Source organism: Podarcis filfolensis, assembly GCF_964270895.1.
Source record: "Podarcis filfolensis genome assembly, chromosome: 4".
Taxonomy (NCBI): Eukaryota; Metazoa; Chordata; class Lepidosauria; order Squamata; family Lacertidae; genus Podarcis; species Podarcis filfolensis.
The window spans coordinates 78,648,520-78,667,264 of NC_139607.1; the positions used below are offsets into that span (position 1 = coordinate 78,648,520).

At 40.6% G+C, this 18,745-nt stretch overlaps 1 protein-coding gene and 1 long non-coding RNA gene across 10 annotated transcripts in view; one reads left to right on the plus strand and one right to left on the minus strand.

The window, feature by feature from the left end:
• FLT1 (fms related receptor tyrosine kinase 1) overlaps positions 1–18,745 on the plus strand; it is a 136,217-nt gene that overhangs the window by 67,279 nt on the left and 50,193 nt on the right. For all 9 annotated transcript variants that reach the window (XM_083608986.1, XM_083608988.1, XM_083608981.1 and 6 more), the window contains 3 exons: positions 11,220–11,334; positions 16,236–16,344; positions 18,386–18,676. In XM_083608986.1, the coding sequence (XP_083465112.1) occupies positions 11,220–11,334; positions 16,236–16,344; positions 18,386–18,676 (515 nt within the window). The remainder of the gene's footprint in view (positions 1–11,219; positions 11,335–16,235; positions 16,345–18,385; positions 18,677–18,745) is intronic.
• On the minus strand, positions 4,771–11,270 carry LOC310760612. Its single transcript, XR_014547061.1, has 3 exons — positions 11,168–11,270; positions 7,421–7,536; positions 4,771–6,291 (listed from the first exon to the last, which is right to left on the minus strand). It is a non-coding gene; the product is annotated as an uncharacterized lncRNA (long non-coding RNA).

The window sequence follows — 18,745 nt, forward strand, 5'->3', positions numbered from 1 at the left end:
GTACTACATACAAATACTGGTTAAATTTTGGCAGCCAAAGTAACCCAGTACAGCATTTTACTACAGAAAAAGGGTGACCACCAATTGCAGAGACATTACATCATTTACTTCATGGGATGCCGGGGCCAATGGTGTGGGCTGTTCCTCATCACGTGACACCAGGCAATTTGCTTCTGGGACCACCGCCAGAATCTCCCCCCTTTCAACTTCTCACCTTTTGATATTGATATATGTTCTGATATGTTTGACTTAGGGATAAATAGATCAGTCTATTTCTGGTTCATATCAGTTTTGTCTGTGTTCATTCATATGTATTGCATCCAATTTCTGTAACTTTAGGGTTTGGGGTTTTTTTTAGCCACATGAAAATGCATGTTATTTTAAACTTTTTTTAAAAAAATAATACACATTTTTGTATGCATGTTATCATAAAATACACATTTTTATACACTTTTGGTATATATCTTGAAGTGCATCACAGTTTGGTTAGAGTGTCAGAGGGCACAGGACTAGGAAGACTCATGCTCAGATCCCCATTCAGCCAATGAATGACTTTGGGCCTGTGAGCATCTTCCAGCCTAAACTACCTCACAGGGTTGTTGTGAGCATAAAAAGGGGAGCGTAAAAAGGGGGATGGGGAACCATGCAAGGCATTGTGAGTTCATTTGCAGAAGGGTGAAATAAAATGCAATCATAGGTGAGTGTGATTGAAGAAAGGACTAGAATTCTTCATTCCTCCTCCACCAATTAAACTTTAGCATTTAGCTGGTTGTATATAATGATCATCCATGCACAAAAGTGTATAAATGACCTAGCAGTTTCTGGGAAACTGCAGGAGATTGTATTTAGCTGCATGGTGGAGTCCATTGAAGCACCAGACATCAGGGTGCTGAGTAATCAGTAGGACATGTAATCTCATTGCATTTAGAAACATTAGCTCATTGATTCAGGAAGCAAAGGAGCATAACAGCTACAATGAGCCCTGAGAAGTTGTAGTGTCTTGCGTAGGGTTAAAGAAGGAGCAGACCTTTACTGGAACACTGCCAAGGTGACTTGGTTTGACTGCCAGTGCTGCAATGTATTAAAGCTGGTGCAGGTGGTTACTATGTGTGAATAACTGTATATGCAGTTCTGCTCACATAAACTGTGTAATTTCAGAGGGAGTACTCTGAAAAATGACACTGATACTTTGGTGAAAAGTGGTTTTCCAAAGCAGTCTGCTCTCAGAAATACTCACTGTAGAGTTCTGGCAAAATAGGTTCTCTGACATGGCACATGTGAACTGACAACTCGGGCCATTCCAAGGTCACTCACTGGCAGGAGTGCCAACTATGTCCTTGTAATTTTTGTAGAATGATTCAAATTTAATTGAAATTAAAAATTATGAAAAAATTAAAGCAATAGGACTGCAAGTGCGGCAGACTAAAATACTGTGGAAAGGAACTCTTCTAGCTTTCTTTCCATGTTTGGTATATAGCTGTGCTTTTTTCTAAACGTGCCCTTCATTGCCCTTCATTGGGGGGAACATCTTATATTTATTTTCATATTTTAGGTTGTCTAACCTCCCACAGTCTGATATTATTAAGGTAATTAATTAAATCTGTATATCGCCCTATAGGGCAATTCACAACATAAAATCAGACTATAAAAGCCACAAAATACATAATAAAAATAAAAACAAAAATGTATTTAAAGGTATTGGATTTCAATTAGTTTAGGGTCTGGAAGAAGAGGAACATTTTTGCCTGGTGCCTAAAGGTGTATAATGAAGGCCCAGCCGAACCTCCACAAATGGGTAGCCACTGCAGGAAAGGTCCATTTTTGTGTTGCCACCATCCAGACCTCTCATGGAGGAGGCGCACAAAGGAAATCAGAGGATGATTTCAGGGTCCAGGTGGAAGAGGTGGTCCTTGAGGTATAGTTTTTACAAAGCACATACCTTGGCTTAGCATTGTGTGCAACTGCAGCCAGAGATTACCCAAGAAGGAATTACCCTCATAGCATTGTATAGACCAGGACAGTTTCTTTTTTTGAAATTTTGTTCTGATAAAGTAAGAGGTATATAATGAGACTAGATTGGAGGCAGCAGTTATACATTTCCCTGTGATCCAAACCCATTCAGTAATTTGAATCTATGACTTAGTGGTAATAAAGCTACTCATTTCAATCAAGCAGCTGTTTTTTATTTTGAATTGACAAGGTGACATGTAGTAAACTCTTAGCTTGGAAAACTTCCCTCTCCATAGTTATAAATATATCATGCTATTGTGCTTGGCAAGCTGCAAGCAAATGGAGGTAAGATCTCATTAAGGGAGCAAACTGTGGAGTAGGGAGAGGACAGTGTGAAGCTAAGGGTGATAACAGTGGCCTTGTCCAGAATAGGCCATGGGAGTTTTCTTATCTAACTTAAGCAGGAGGTGCTGGGAGCTTCCTGTGCGAAATTAGGAGCATACACTGCTTTCCTCTTGTTGTTTGGCTTCCTCCTGTATATAAGACGGTTCCCAGCACAGTGATTATCTTTGCATCTTCAAACATGGCACAATCTACTTCCTTAAGAGTATGGTGTATCCTTTAGAGTCTTGCCGTCTTTCTCCCCCCATCCTCCCTCTGTCCTCAAGTTCTTCTCAATAGCTCATCTGTGTCCTAAGCACTTTTAAGGTTCAGTGACATATGGAATACATATACAGATATGTAACACCAACACACAGTAAATGTGTACATCACATATTGGATCCTTCTTTGGAAATGTCCAAAACTACTACAGAGCAAGTGCCTTCGGGGGGAATCAGAGTGTCAGATTAACAGCTCTGACCGTTCCTTCCCCTTTCTTGAAATATCTGTGGAAATCTAAATTAGGATTAATGGCTAATGGTTTCCCAAAGTGATAGCTTGTTTCTCTAATTTTGGCCATCAGATCCCTAAGCATGTGCACAAAAGGTGCAAGTTTGCGTGCATAGCAAAGTAAGAGCGAGATTTGTGATTCACATTTTTAACTAAACTCTGTGAACTAATATTCATATGTTGTGTCCACTGTGTCTACAGTACACAATTTCCAGGTTGTGTAGGGTAATAATATGACCAATTACTGCTATTGACATGGATTTTTAAAAAATCCTCAAATGTTTTTGAATATTCACCATTTGTTGCACGACTCTTTTTTTATTGGATACTTTCCAACTACAAGTCATCCCTGTGAGCTAATACGTGCTTCTGATTAGCAAACAGGATGACCCATTTATCATACATGGATAATTAATTGCCATGATTGACAATGTTAAGTATCACAATGCACAATGAATGCATTTTTGCAATATTTTCAGGTGATTCATAGTGAAACCGGAACAAGTCGTGGTGGATTTTATACATTTAAAGAAATCTGTCATCTCCCACATGACTGCACTTGACACAAATACTTGCTTTCTGCCATAAAGCACCACATATTAAAAATCAAGGGACTTTGCACCTCCAACCAGTTCTGCAAGGTCAGAACAACAACCTCAGAAGACTGAATTGGAAATAACAATATTAAAATTTGAACACGTGAATATGAAAGCTGGTGCAGTGCAGTGGCAAAGCTACTGAGCTATGAACAAGAAAGACATTGGTTCAAATATTTCCTTAGCTGTAATCGGAGCCGGCTCACCCATGAGGCAAGGTGAGGTGACTGCCTCGGGTAGCAGGATCCACCGGGGCAGCAGATCCGTCCTCCAAGGAATGCCTCACCCGCTCGTGCCACCACTGCAGCATACTCCTTGGAGGCTAGATCTGCCGCCTCCTTGGCTTTAGCAACCCTGTCAATGCCACCTCAAGAGCGGCCTCTTGGCAAATAGGAGGCGCTGTTTGCCTCCTCCCACCCCTAGGGAGGAAATGGTAGGGGCTGCCATCTGGGGTATTCTAGGGTCTGCACTTGCCCAGTGTGATTCAGAGCAAACCCACCCTCCCACCCCCGCATACCCTTTGATTCCCACTTCAGTTGTGCTGCAACTATGGTATGGGGATTGCCGCATTTTTTGCCCTGGGTAAATAAAGCTTCTAGAGGGGTGCCATTAAGGTCCCAGCCTCTGCGTGTGTGTACCCAAATGTGCGTGGGGGGTTGCTAAACTGGGTCTTTGACCTGGGGGAAATAAAGCCTTGTTTCACCCCTGGGTATGGTATGATTGATTTGATTCCCCCACCCCCACCCATTCCCAGGTTAGAGCTTCACTCACCCATTTGTCCCCGATGTAGATTTTTATTCTCCCCCTTTGTTCCTGATGCAGATCGTCATTCTCCCCTTTTTTCTTGGTCATGGGGTGGCACCATTTTGTGGTTTGGCTGAAGTGCCAAAATGTTTATGATCTCCATAAGTAGACTTAGGGAATTCACACACACACCCTTTTTGCAATGATTTGACAGGGAGTGCAGACCTTGTTTGCCTTATGATGTGACAACTTTAGCTTGGCTCTCAGTTGTGAGAGGATTGGGATGTGAGGAAGCTCCCAGTGTTCTTTTCTGACCCTAACTCTTTCTCTGTGTGCCAGCAGAACGTTCTGGGGCAGATCCTACTTAGACAGAGCTTGGCTAGTTTATGAATAACTGGCTGTAGACCTATAAGATCCATGTTCTCCGTTCACACTGTCATCATATATCTTACTGTTTTAAGACCTGCCAGTCAAAGTGCAGTTTAAAGATAAAGAACTATAAGAAGGGAGAGCGGGACCTTGAAGCTGCCTATTAGTTATTAGTACCTGGACAACAGACTGAACAGATACACAGATTACCTTGACACAGTTTTCCTCACTACGGTGAGATGGATTGCATTTTTATTTAAATTAGAATAATTACTTCTGTGATTGCAACTGTACATACAACCTTGTATGCAAATTGGTGTCCTCTTTTGACCATTTTGGGTGTGATGCATTTCCACATTCTTTGTAATTTATAAATGGCCACCCTAGATCACATCTCCTACACACTTGAGCTCCCTTGAAGATGAGGTGTTTCTGTCTCTGCCATGCTCTCCCACTTGGCTATTCTCTCCTGGTTAATCATAACTTCCATCAGCTTTTCAGTTTCAGTTGTCTTCTTATGTTATGCGTTACAGTAAGCAGCCTCCTTGTTGTCGTTGTCACCTACTTTTGTTACCATTCATGGTATGTTATCCAGTTCTACTCCCCGCAGCCAGAAAGGTCAGCCTTGGGCAGATCAAACCCTCTGGGTAACTGAAAGTAGCTGTTTGGATCCAGCTTCTATTTTTAGTATTTTTAATTAGTATTTTGTATTTTGATATAGATAATTAGATTTGTTTTATGGGATTTTATGGGATTTCTTGTGGATAAGGAATAAATGGGCAATTTTTAAAAAACAACCCATAATTTGTAAACTATGCACTCAGTGTGTAGAATTATTATAGATTTGTACAGCGATAGTAACGTGTTCAACTCTCTCCTGATGAAATTAAAGGCGCTTAAAGCAGCTTAATTTTGGTCCTACATTATCTGTTTGCCTTCTGCTTGGTTCAAACCATTGCACTTAAGCTTTTCACTGTTTGTTTTTAATTGATTGGATGTGTTTTTATCAGAAGTGTATTGTAATCAATGGTGAAGTTCTGCATTGAGTGGATACTATTTAGAAAGTACATCCATTCATGCGCAACTGTTCTGGGAGCTTTCCCCAGTTACATCAGCACCTCTTCTTTGATAGCAACATACTCTGAATTTTCTAATGCATTAAAGATGTTCTTTGAGACATTTTAGCTAATTTGAACATATGAAGGTGTCTTATATCTGAGTCAGACCTTTGGCCCATTTAAGTTAGTACAGTCTCCTGGGTATACTTTCCTCAGATAGATAATTACTGCAATTGACATGGAGATCTAATGTTTGCAAAGTGTGTGCTCTTCCTCTGTTTAGTGATCATTGTGAATTAATTAGTTCAAGCCACAGTTTTCAGTAACTGAACTGATGTAATTCTTTGTGAAACAAGCTTTTAAAAACAATTTGTGCTCTTTTATGTATCACAAACTGACCCTGGATCAGTCTAACGCAGGGAAATCTGTAGATTATCTTGTGGCTTATAAATGCAATGAATGACTGTAATAATGAGATAGTTACCAGATGCGAGTGGACATTATTTCAAACTGCTCATGCTTTCGGTAGTTTTAGTGCAGTGATGGGGAACCTGTGGCCCCCCCAACTGTTGTTGAACTCCAAGTCTCATTAGCTCCAGTCAAGATGTCAGGAATCATGGAAGTTGTTGGTTAGCAACATCTGGAGAGCCACAAGTTCCTCATCTTTGTTTTAGTGGAAAACACTGAAATAAAGAAATAAGGGAAATTGTACCATTTTCATAGAATCTTGGAGAAGTGGGAAAAGAAATGCCACTAAAAAAAATTAAAATACAGGCAACGATTGATTTGCTTGCACCCAATTGATGTGCGATCGTGCATGTGCACACAGCGCCAAACCCAGAAGTGACCCTAAAACATCACTAAAACATCAGGATGGAATGGGGGCGGGCAAAACGGGGGTGGGGCAAGGTGGAATACTTTATGTGGGCCATGCCAACATGCACAGGGATATGGAACGTAACCCCTGTGCAAAACAAAGGATTGCCTGTGCAATCCTTTTATATTCCCTTTAGAGGTAATAGCCTTCTCAAGATGATTTACAAAATAAAAGCATGAATCTTTAATATACAGTGAACTAAAACAGCATTAAAATAACAGCATCAAAAAAAAAGGCATCAAAATGACTATTTTATATAATAGTAACTGAAATTAGGGCTGTGCACTGCATCTGGCCAAATTCCAGATCCTGAACCAAATCGGGCCTATTTGGGTTGACTTGTGATTTGAATTGAGTTGAAGCAGCCTCAGTTCACCCTGGGTCAGATCAAGTCCACCTGGAGCTATCTGGCCTGCCAAAATTGGATGGTCTGGCAGTGAGGAGAGAGAAGCAGAAGGCCTTTTCCCCCCCTCACCTGACCCCCCCAACCAGATGTTTAATCAGGGTTTTAAACCCTGATTAAACATGGGGGCAGTTGAAGAATTAGGGTTTTTAAATAATTAAACAAATTTATTTAGGGGGGGAAAGGTAGAATGTCATTTTTAAAAGTTATTTAGGAGGTTTTGCTAAGAGTTCAGCAGTTCAAGAGCACATTCGGTCAAGTAGTGCTACTGTAGTAACCTTGTTCACTTGTTTTGCTGGGTTCTATGTCAAGTTCCCTGCTACCCAAATGGATGTTGCATATAATGGTTATGATACATGTTACATGAAACAATCAGGTGTTGTTTTCATTCAGTGACATAAAGGACTGAGGAAGTTAATGCCTTAGGAAAGGATTGGTACTTCTTTTATCAATGCTAGCTATTTGATCACAAACTTGTGGTTTTAAATCCTACTTTTCTGAAGGCAATGATTTACATATGAAAGTAACTTACTAATGCAGGAATTTGATTCATTTGTTTTGAAGAAGCTTGCACCCAGGTCTTGAGAAGTAAAACATTTGATCCAAAGTCAAAGCTGTTCCATTCAAAGCGGAACTGTGAACACCTAGCTTTAAACAAAACAAGAGTCTCTCTCCAAAAGAATGTAAAGAGATGAACGCAATGTAACAAGCATTCCAATAGACTTATTACCATATGCATCAAATTAGGTTTAAGACAATAAATTAGTTCCATAAAGGGTGATTAAGAGCCAGGACATTATGTAACATAACCAGCATTCCCGCCCACTCTTGAAATTTCATAATCAACAAAACATTGTGGCATTCTCCTTCCGCTCTACAAGATTGAAGATATTTAAAATGTTTTGACATAAATTTCCATATTTTCACAATTTGTGAGGCTTTATTCCAAACTTAGTATGTATAAAAAATAGAAGACTTTGGCCCTCTTCGGATGCTTGCATCCAGTGTTTAGCAGACAAGAATGATGACAGGCATAGCTCATGTGCTTATTCCCACAGGCCCCCTCATATGTTTACTTAAGACTGGGGATGCAGGTGGTACTGTGATCTAAACCACTGAGCCTCTTGGGCTCGCCGATCAGAAGTTTGGCAGCTCGAATCCACTCGATGGGGTGAGCTCCTGTTGCTCTGTCCCAGCTTCTGCCAACCTAGCAGTTTGAAAGCATGCCAGTGTGAGTAGATAAATAGGTACCACTGTGGAGGGAAGGTAAACGGCATTTCCATGTACTCTGATTTCTGTCATGGTGTTCCATTGTGCCAGAAGCGGTTTAGTCATGCTGGCCACATGACCCAGAAAGCTGTCTGTGGACAAATGCTGGCTCCCTCGGCCTGAAAGCGAGATGAGCACCGCGCCCTATACAGTGGTACCTTGGTTTACATACGCTTCAGTTTACATACGCTTCAGGTTACAGACTCCACTATTCCAGAAATAGTACCTCGGGTTAAGAACTTTGCTTCAGGGTGAGAACAGAAATCATGCTCCGGCGGCGCAGCAGCAGCGGGAGGCCCCATTAGCTAAAGTGGTGCTTCAGATTAAGAACAGTTTCAGGTTAAGAACGGACCTCTGGAACAAATTAAGTACTTAACCCGAGGTACCACTGTAGTCGCCTTTGACTGGACTTAACCGTCCAGGGGTCCTTTACCTTTTTGTTGTTATTGTTGTTGTTGTTTAGTCGTGTCCGACTCTTAGTGACCCCATGGACCAGAGAATGCCAGGCACTCCTGTCTTCCACTACCTCCCACAGCTTGGTCAAACTCATGTTCGTAGCTTTGAGAACACTGTCCAACCATCTCCTTTATGTTTGTAGCTTCAAGAACACTGTCTAACCATCTCCTTTACTTAAAACTGACTATGATGAATGCCTGAACAGGGCTATTCTCATGTTGTTATTTAGTTTTTGAAACCAAGGAACAAAAGAAATAGTAATGTAAGCAAGTTTTTCATGTTAAGAAAAGAGTCTGCATTGGAAGGGAGAATCTGTCTTAATACTAACAGATGTTTTTATGAGACATAGACAGTTATATTGAAAGATCTGGTTGTTAACTCTACACATTTGTCCAGGTCCCAATGCAGTCCTGCCAATTTGGATTCTACTCTCACACTTGACCAGAAATCAAACAGGCCATCTGTAACATGACAGAGTTTAAATAAGGTTTTGGATAGATCCTTAGATTGTAAGCCCCCCTGAAGACAAATTATTAACATTTAGAAAAGCTGCTGTATGCCACTCTGAGCCTATGCAATAGAATGGGATATACAGTTGCAATCAAAATTATTCAACCCCTCACAACTGCACAAATACAACAGGTGTTGTCTCAAGCACACCTGATGCAACTAATCAAGGGCTTCATTAGTTGCACCAGGTGTGCTTGAACTGGAACACATGAAATACCTGAGCTGGGTTTGCTGAGTGTTAAATTTGGCTGCATGTTAGAAATATGGCTAAGTCAAGAGAATGGTTCCAAAAGGTAAGAGAAGATATCATCACCCTTCACAAACAAGGAGCAGGATACAAAAAGATAGGGAAGGCACTATCTTTGTTTCTAGAGACACCATTGGAAGCATAGTTCGCAAGTTCAAAGTTAAAGTAACACTGGTTACACTACCTGGACTGGGCAAAAAAAGAAGTTATCTGTGGCAGCAACCAGATTTCTGAGAAGGTAGGCTGGGGGAAATCCTCAAATGACTGCAAAAAAGCTGCAGCAAGACTTGGGGGTAGCAGGCACTGAGGTTTCAGTGAGCATATTAAGGCCGTACTAAACACAGATTTCCATGCCAGAACTCTACACCATTACTGACCCAAAAGCACAAGAAAAGTTGGCTCCAATATGCTCAAAATCATATAAATAAGCCACAGAAGTTTTGGGGTTCTGTTTTGTGGAGCGATGAAACAAAATTGGAACTTTTCATCCCCATGGATCAGCGTTACATCTGGAGGAGGAAGAATGAAGCATATGCTGAAAAGAACACACTGCCTACAGTGAAGCGTGGTGGTGGTTTGGTGATGCTGTGGGGCTGCTATGCATCCTCTGGCACTGGAAACTTGAAGTGTATGAAAGGCAGGATGGATTCATTGAAGTATCAGGAAATCCTAGGAGGAAACATCATGTTGTCTGTGAGGAAGCTGACGCTTGGGCTTCATTGGACCTTCCAACATGACAATGATCCCAAGCATACCTTAAATTCCCCTAAGGCGTGGTTGCAGAAGAAGTCCTGGAAGGTTCTACAGTGGCCATCAGTCACCTGACTTGAACCCCATAGGAAATCTCTGGTGGGATTTGACGAAGGCGGTTGCAGCACGCAGACCCAATATTCTTGAACTGGAGACGTTGCTCATGAGGAATGGGCTAAGATTCCTCAGGAATGCTGCCGGAAGCTGCTGTCTAACTATACATCCTGTTTGCAGCAGGTCATAGCAGCAAAAGGCTTCTCTACTAAGTAATAAAGATGCTTGCAATGAAGGGGTTGAAAAATAGTGAAACTGGAGAATCCAGTATACAATGTATAGTTATACTAATCAAGTAAAAATCATTTAAATACCATACATTAAGTCCACAACTTACTTACCCAATCACAACCTTATGCGTGGGGTGGGGGTTTATTCATTTTTCCCCCACCCGCAACCCCAGTGGGGTTTTTTTGCTTACTGGGCTTTGGGAAATGAGTGAGAGGCCTCTGACAGCATCCCCAAGCCCTTGTGCCACCTTTTCAAATCCCAGTAATCATGGTGGTGCCTTCCTTACCAGCCTTTGGGAAGGAGATGTGAATGCTCTGGGAAGGTCACAAGAGGGGCCTGCAAAGCTCTCAGGGCCCTCCTGCAACCTTCCCAGATCCCGTTAAGCAGCCCTCCACATCAAGGGGAGTTGGTTCTGGGGTTCCTGATTTTGTACAATTTTGCCTTGACGCACAGACCCTCGGAACTGAACCCTGGTGTAAGTGGCATGCCCACTGTGTAATGTGTGTGTGTGTGCATACTGCACATGTCTTTAGGCTACATAAGGCACATAATGCACATATTACACTCTACCTCAAACATGCTCAGATTTGTGTGAGGGATAAAATTCAGATTATAGCATAAACCATAAAATTCAAATCTTGAACTTAAATCTATACTACAGTGTATAACTAACCAATGTTTTAAGAAGTTTAGCTGTGGGTGTCTCATAATTAAGCCTGTGCAATGGGCCCCAACTGCAACCCATTGTCTGTAATGACTTACCAATTTGATGTCCTACTTCACTCTTACTAAACTCTCATTGCTCTCATCATAGGTATGAATTTTGCTCCAATCCAGAGAGACCTTTCATCTTGAAACCTGGGAGCACTACAGGAAACAGAATCGAAACCATCACACAGAAAACAGCAATAATAGAGGGAAAGAATAAGGTATGGTAATTTTAAAGATAAAGTACTTCAACCTTGGGTATTTGTATTATGTTTTTAAATGCTGGATGATTAGTTGCTGGAAGTCTCTTCACAGCTGAGAAGAGATTTCAGAAATGAAATCCCAACTTATTTCTGTTGCAGTGCCGTAGTCTCATTACGGAAGTACATATTCTGTTCACAGTTCTTGTGGATATTGGCCATGCTATCCGTGCAAATAGCAGATTGGTCCCATAAGGTAGTGTGCCTTTGGTGACTCAGTAAGGGGCTGTTAATAATTAGCAGCAGAAGCCTCATTTGATGCTTAAATTCTCATTTTGATGCTGTCTGGGACTGGATAGGACAAACATTATGTCTCAGATTGAACAAACTATTACATGATATCAAATCCCACCAGTACTGCAAAACTTACCAAACAACTTTGAATTCCAAGGCACACCATTCTGCACCACTTCCCACGTATCTGGCTTTTAAGTTAATTTGTTAATAGTTGCGATGCTACTTTGGTAGTCACAAAATTTGGAAAGGGTTCAGATAAGTGTCATAAGATTTGAGAATATTTTTTTACAAAAGAGACAGTTGGGGATGGTTTCAACACAATCTGAAATTTTATCCAGGGTGAGGCAATTCTGGAAAATACTACAGAGTATTTTCACGCAGAAGCACAGTGACAGCCAGCAGAAGACACATGCTCCAGAAATATCCATGGCAGTGATTTGCATATAGTCCATTTTGTATTCACTTGTGCTTCCTCTTTTGGTGCTTCCTGGTAGTGTATTATATTGTTCTATGTGTCTAGAGGACAATTATAAAGAGGAGAAGCATGTTCAAACTTATCTTGACTTAGCTGACTCAAGTGCTTTTTTGAGCAAATGATAGTGTTTTGGGGAAGAATAGTTACACATCAGGTGAAACAATAAATCAGTAGTCTAAAGCAGGGCCAGGGATCTATTGCCAAAGATCTGCATGTGGACTTCTGCTTTTCTTCATGTGGCCTAATTCCATGTTGGTAGGGAAGCCTAGAGCAGAAGAAAGAGTGTAGAAAGTTGATAGTGGCAGAGAGAGCTGAAACAGATGGAGTCACGGAAGGAAAAGGGGAGGCGGAAGTCCTCTCCCAAGTGATCCACCCCTGAGAAGAAACTACAGATATCAGGGAACCTAATTCTGCATTAAACAGAAATGACAGAACGGACTTCCCCAAATCGGGTGCCAAATCATACATTTGTTGCAAGCCCTAGTGGGATTTTCTACTTTTGTTTCAGGTTCATCAGTTCTTAAAACTATCCTTGAACATATTTCTGGTAAAGTTAACATACTTTTATGTAGAGCAGTAGAGATTCATTCAACTGGCACATCTGAACATTGGAGGAGGGATGATACAAAGATGGCAGTGACTAACTGCTTTTTTCTGACATGAGTGATTCTATTGAAACAAACAAAAGAAAAAGCTTTCATAGTTTTGAACTTGCTCTGACATTTAAAATGTTTTGGCAAGGGTAACGGTGGGTGGCTTACCAGCCTGAGTGTTACTATGGAAATTTCCCTTTGATCAGAAGTGATTTGGCAAGTTTGGTTCTCCTTTGAGACTATTTGTGTCAAGTTTGACTATTGTTAATGTAGGATAGAAGAGATATCAAATTCATCTTCTAACCAAAGTTTGTTAGACTTTAGTGTTGCAGACGGAGTTAAGCAAAATCCAATTTAATCCTAACATGTAAAAACACAGGTCAAATTTATCTGTGAGTCTATGCGAGAAACAAGTCAGAAGGTGACAATAAAGCCTGAATAAATGTCTATGACTGCTCAGGTGTTTGGCTTTTCAGTATGTGTCTTACCATATAGGGAATGAGACTTGTGTAGGCAAGAGTCTTTTTTGTTTATATCGCAGCAGTGCAGAATGATTCCAGCATGCCAGGGTATGTTTTGTCTTTTTGTGCTATAAATTAACATGGCTTCTCCTTTATGGCTGTGTGTACACACCATACATTGAAAGCACATTATTTCCCCCAAATAATCACGGCATCTGTAATTTCTCATCACAGAGCCATAATGCTCAGCACCCTTAACAAACTATAGTTCCTAGAATTCTTGTGGGGAAAATAATGTGCTTTCAGTGTTGTGTGTATGCAGCCTAAATGCTGGAAGTGAAATCCCATTGGGATGGGATATACTGAACTATCAGGCTTATAGCCAGTGGTGTATTGTAAATTTTGACATGCAGGAGATCATTGTTACAGTCTCCAAAGCCATGCCCAAAGGAGAATCCAAAAATACAGGCACCTGAGCTGATCCATTTTATGGAACTAATACTCAGTTTATCAGGGGCACCATGACTGCAGTCCTCAGTGGTGCTTACTTCTGACTGTGTAGGTTCAATTGGAAAAACATGATGACCTTTAACAGAAGTTCTTCAGCCAGCTGAAATGTATTTATTATTCATTTATTTTATTATTTTTTTGAAACAACTTCTAGATGAGTCTCAAGACTATATATGTGAAAACAATTAAAAATAGCTTTGAAAACAGTGCAAAAAAGACACTTGATTTAAAACAATGCAGTACGAACACATAATGTATAGATCATTTCACCCAGCTGGAAAACCCATTGAAAGAAAAATGTATATTGTTTCCAGAATGGTGAAAACCTGTTGTGCCTTAACAGGGATGCTGTTCCACAAAATGGGTATAGCCACACTGGAAACCCTTCTCCAAGTTGCTGTGGATCAGGGTTCTGATATTTTAGGGACTTAGGTGGGTAACCTTCCTACAAACACAATGACTAACTGGTAAGGGGTAAGGCAGTCTCTTAAGTAACCTGGCCCTGAGCTGCATCAAGTCTTATATGGACTAGTAGCAGATCAGCCAGTGTAGATCCCCCAGATAAGGTGTTATATGCTGGTAATAGTTTATTCTTACAACCATCCTTATTGCCATGTTCTGTATTAGCTGCAGCCTCCAGGGTAGCCCCACATAAAGAGCATTACAGTAATCCAGTCTTGAGGCTGCTAATGCATGGGCAACTGTAGTCAAATTATTCATTTAGCTTCAATTAGAAATGCTAACAATCTTGCAAATAAGTGTTGCCATTTGAACTTCTAGTGTAAAGTAGCTCAATTATTTTCCTCATTCTCTGACTTCCTACATGCTAATCTTTAACAAATAACATCGGAAAGTCTCATTGTCACCTCATTCATTTTGCCAAAACATGGAGCTTCTTCCAATTATCTTGGCACCCCAGGACATGCCTTCATTGCTACCTCTCTGAAAAAAAATCCTGGAGCTGTCCTCTCCCATGTGTATGCCCTCCACTGTTCTACTGCTTATAGCCACAACTGTTTCTTTTTACACAAAAAGTACTGCTGTTTTTTCCGAGATGGCAAGAGGAGAACGGCTGAATTCCCAGACCAGTGGAAATATCAGCACGGCTAATAATGAAATCTGCATTCAGAATTCCAGAATGTATTTTAAAATGTCAACCAACTGTCATTTAAAAAACTTGCCCAGATACATGTACATGAAAGATTGATTCTCTTAGGTGTGATGTTGAGAGTTTTATGTTACAAAATAATTGCTCCCATTGTTAGCTACTTGCTCTTCTTATCTGTGGCTAATCACAAACAAGGGAAACATTTGCTTTGTAAGCAAACCTTCAGAGCAAGAATGAGATCTATCCTTGAGGAAATAGCCGGAATACCAGTTTGAAGTATGCCACATCTTAGTATTTGAGTGTTAGCAAGATTATACAAGAGTTTCATTTAAGAATGGGTGTCTGTTCTCATTCCCATGCCCTTCCTGTTTTCAGACAATATGAGATTTGTCCTCAGAATCTCCTTCTTACACTACCCTCTAAGTAGTGTTATAGAACAGTGGTGGCTAATGTGTAATGTTGTTGGACTCTGATTCCTATCAGCCTCAGCCAGCATGGCCATGTCTGACATGATGGAAGTTGCAAGCCAGCACCATCAGGAGGGTCACAGGTTCCCCATCCCTGTTATAGAAAATTTGATATATACTTGGCATGTCATTTTGTTTTTTAAAAAAACACAAAGCAAAACGCCACCTGAATTACCTATATAACTGTGTGGCGCGGGGGTGTGATTCTTAATACCCACTGCAGTGAGACAAGATAAAGTGTGGATAAACCCTCACAGCCTCAGCTGCAATAAGCTGCTTCCAAACTCTGCTGTTGTAGGAAACAGAGAGGTGGGGGCAACAGCATCTTAGGGCTCCACACAAATGATTATAGTCTGCATGAGTGATGCCTTCGTGTCCAACATGTTGGTTCCAGGCTACCAGTGGGGAGGAGGGTGGCTGGTGAATGGAACCAAATGTACACTTCATCAGGATCAGACCTATGTCTGTGAGTCTTCTGAGCTCCTTGGCCCTTGGCCAGTGCCTGACTTGGCTGATTTTTGCTGCTGACCATGATTGCATCTAACATGTTAAAGCCAGGATACAAAATAGTAATATTTTTTTTAAAAGTTAAGAATTAACTTCTACTCTGTTGCACACATGTATCTACATTTTCCAGTATTTTTCTTGCCAACTCCCTTGGCTGGCTGAGTGACCTCTGGGCATCCTGTGGGGTACAGCTCACAGTGCCACACCTAATTTATTGTAACCTGTCATCAGTACATCATGAGAATGAGATAAATCCATGTTAAATCCTAAATGTTCAGAATATAATGATTCTGGAAATATAAAGGTCTCCTGGGTAAGCTGCCTTCCTGTTATGATTCCATTATTTCCTTGGCATTATATGATGGTGGCACCTCCTAGTTGCTGCACTGCTTTTCACTGAATTAATGGAACAACAGAATTGTGTCAGTGTCAGTAGTCAGGAAGATCACTGAAAAATAATTATTAAAAACGGATAAGAACTAAAACTATTCTTTCCCCCAACAGACTGCTAGCATGTTGATTGTGGCTGAATCCAGGTCATCCGGAATCTACAGTTGCATAGCTTCCAATAAAGTGGGAAGTGACGAAAGAAATATTAGTTATTTTGTAACAGGTGAGATACAATTAATGTGATATTAAATCATACAGCTATTGATCGACTACATTTTGACCCATTTCTGTTTAGAGGGGATAACTATAGTGAATGAAAATAACAAAAATTATAGGGTGCTAATAGATTAATCCTTATTCTGAAATTGTTACTGGTTGGGAATTTTCTGTTCGTTACCTGCCGCCACCTGTGACTTGTGAGCTATTTTCTTCTTCCCCTTAAGGTATTATTACAAAATACCTTCAACATGGCTGGTTCACTTGTAGCTCCGTCATGTATGTTCACAGCAAGGTGTGGGTCTCCGAAGTGAGCCTTGGTCTCACATGCCCTGCAAGAAACCAAATGCATGCTGGACTTGTATCCATGAACATACTGATGTGGATCTATTATGGGCTGAACTAAGAAATTACTTTGTAGCATGAGAAAAGCACTTGGGTGAATCCGTTCTAACAAGTTGTTATAACAAGCTTACCCTTTTCTCCTTGCAGTCAACTGCTCTTGCTGAGGGAGAAAAACCCCCACAAAAAACACCACCTTTAAACTAATGCCAGTACAAAATGCTGATGGCTGTGAACAAAAGGCCAGGATGCTAAAAAGGATTTCCTTTCAGTATATTCAAAATAGATACTTCAGGGCTAGACTGATTGCTAGAAGTTGTTAGCTTTTCAACAGCTTTCAAGTTTGTTCTCATTTGAAGACTGGCTTCATCAGAGAATGGCAGGAAGGGGACAGGAACATATCTGGGGCAAAAAAAAAAAAAAGCCTTCTAGGGCCTGTAGAATGGACCAGATGAATATGTCCTGGGACATGTGTACATTCTGACCACAGGGTAGAAGCACTAGATCCAATATAAGCCTGATCCTTCCCCTATTTTTTGTGGTTGTTTTGCTGGCACACAGCAGGGCCATGGGTGTGTTTGCAATTACTGAGGGTGAGACAGGAACAGCAAAGCCTTATCTCCTGGCTGACCAGTGTCACTAAAGGCATTTTATTTTGAGATTCCTGATGGTGCTTGGCAAAGATAAACAAAATCTTCCATCAGGAAACCTGGGAGCTATTTCCACAGGAAGTTTCAAATCACTACAGTAAATAAAACTCTTTTACATCATTCCAGCCACTCGCTATCCCGCTTTTCTCAGGCTTTAACAAATTCTATGAGGTGGTTATAAATCAGGAGTCTTTTAAAGAAGAAACTTAGTGTAATATCTTCTTCCAAAATCAGTTTGTTTCTTTTGTCTCAAAATAGCCTGTATACAAAATTATCTCTTTAAACTGGACAGTATTTTTAACATTATGATAGTTACTTTATCAACTGTCCTGTGATCTCTGGATGAAGGGTGATACAAATGTAATAAATAATTATAATAAATAAAGTGCACATTGTGTCAGGATTAGACATAGATATGTCACTTACCTTTTGCTTGATCTTTGTGTGCAGTAACTTGGTTTGTTCATTAGCTAAGTAACATTATATATATGGGAAAGGGAACCTGTAACCCAGCAAATGTTGTTGGGCTCCAGTTCCCATCAGCCCCAACCAGCATGGCTAATGGCCAGGGATGATGGGAGTTGTGGTCCAGCATATTTGGAGGCCCAAAGGTTCCCCCATCCCTGTGCTGGAAGATGTAGCTTTCACATTAGGCTATATATTATGTAGCTCAGAATTTAGCTCAGTGCTTATAATAATTTAAACATAGCAAATGTAAACTAGAATCCATTTCAAATGCTCAGCTAATCAAATACAGGCATAAATATTGATCAGGCAACTGAAAGTGATAATCTAAAGTTATACAGAGGCTATAAAGGAAATTTTATGCATATATGATTAGACGCCAGTTTTTATTATAAAAGAGAAATCTGAAAATGAGTTTGAACTCTCTATAAATCCTCAGTCACGAGGCCCTCACTCCTTTGAGAAGCTCAGAAACATGGATTCTTTCATTGTTTCCTTGGTAGGAAGAGCAAGAGTTAGCTTCAGATGAGTTTGTGTGGGAGAAGGTGGACTGTGCCCTATGAATAAAAAGTATGTTTTGTTTTTTGACAGATGTGCCAAATGGATTCCATATTAACTTAAAGAAAGCACCAATTGAAGGAGAAACCTTGGTGTTGTCCTGTTTAGCCAACAAATTTCTGTACAAAGACATTGCCTGGTTATTACCAAGGACAGTTAACAACCAAACAAGAATAAAAAAGGCAGCCACTAAGGAGTATTCCATTGGTCTCACTCTCAGCATCAAGAATGTTTCGCTTGAACATTCAGGCACGTACACCTGCCGAGCAAGGAACATATACACTGGAGAAGAAGTGCTTCAAGAGAAAGACGTTACAGTCAGAGGTGAGCACTGTAACAAAAAGGCTGTTTTCTCACGGATCCGCAAATTTAAGAGCGCAAGGAATGATTGTA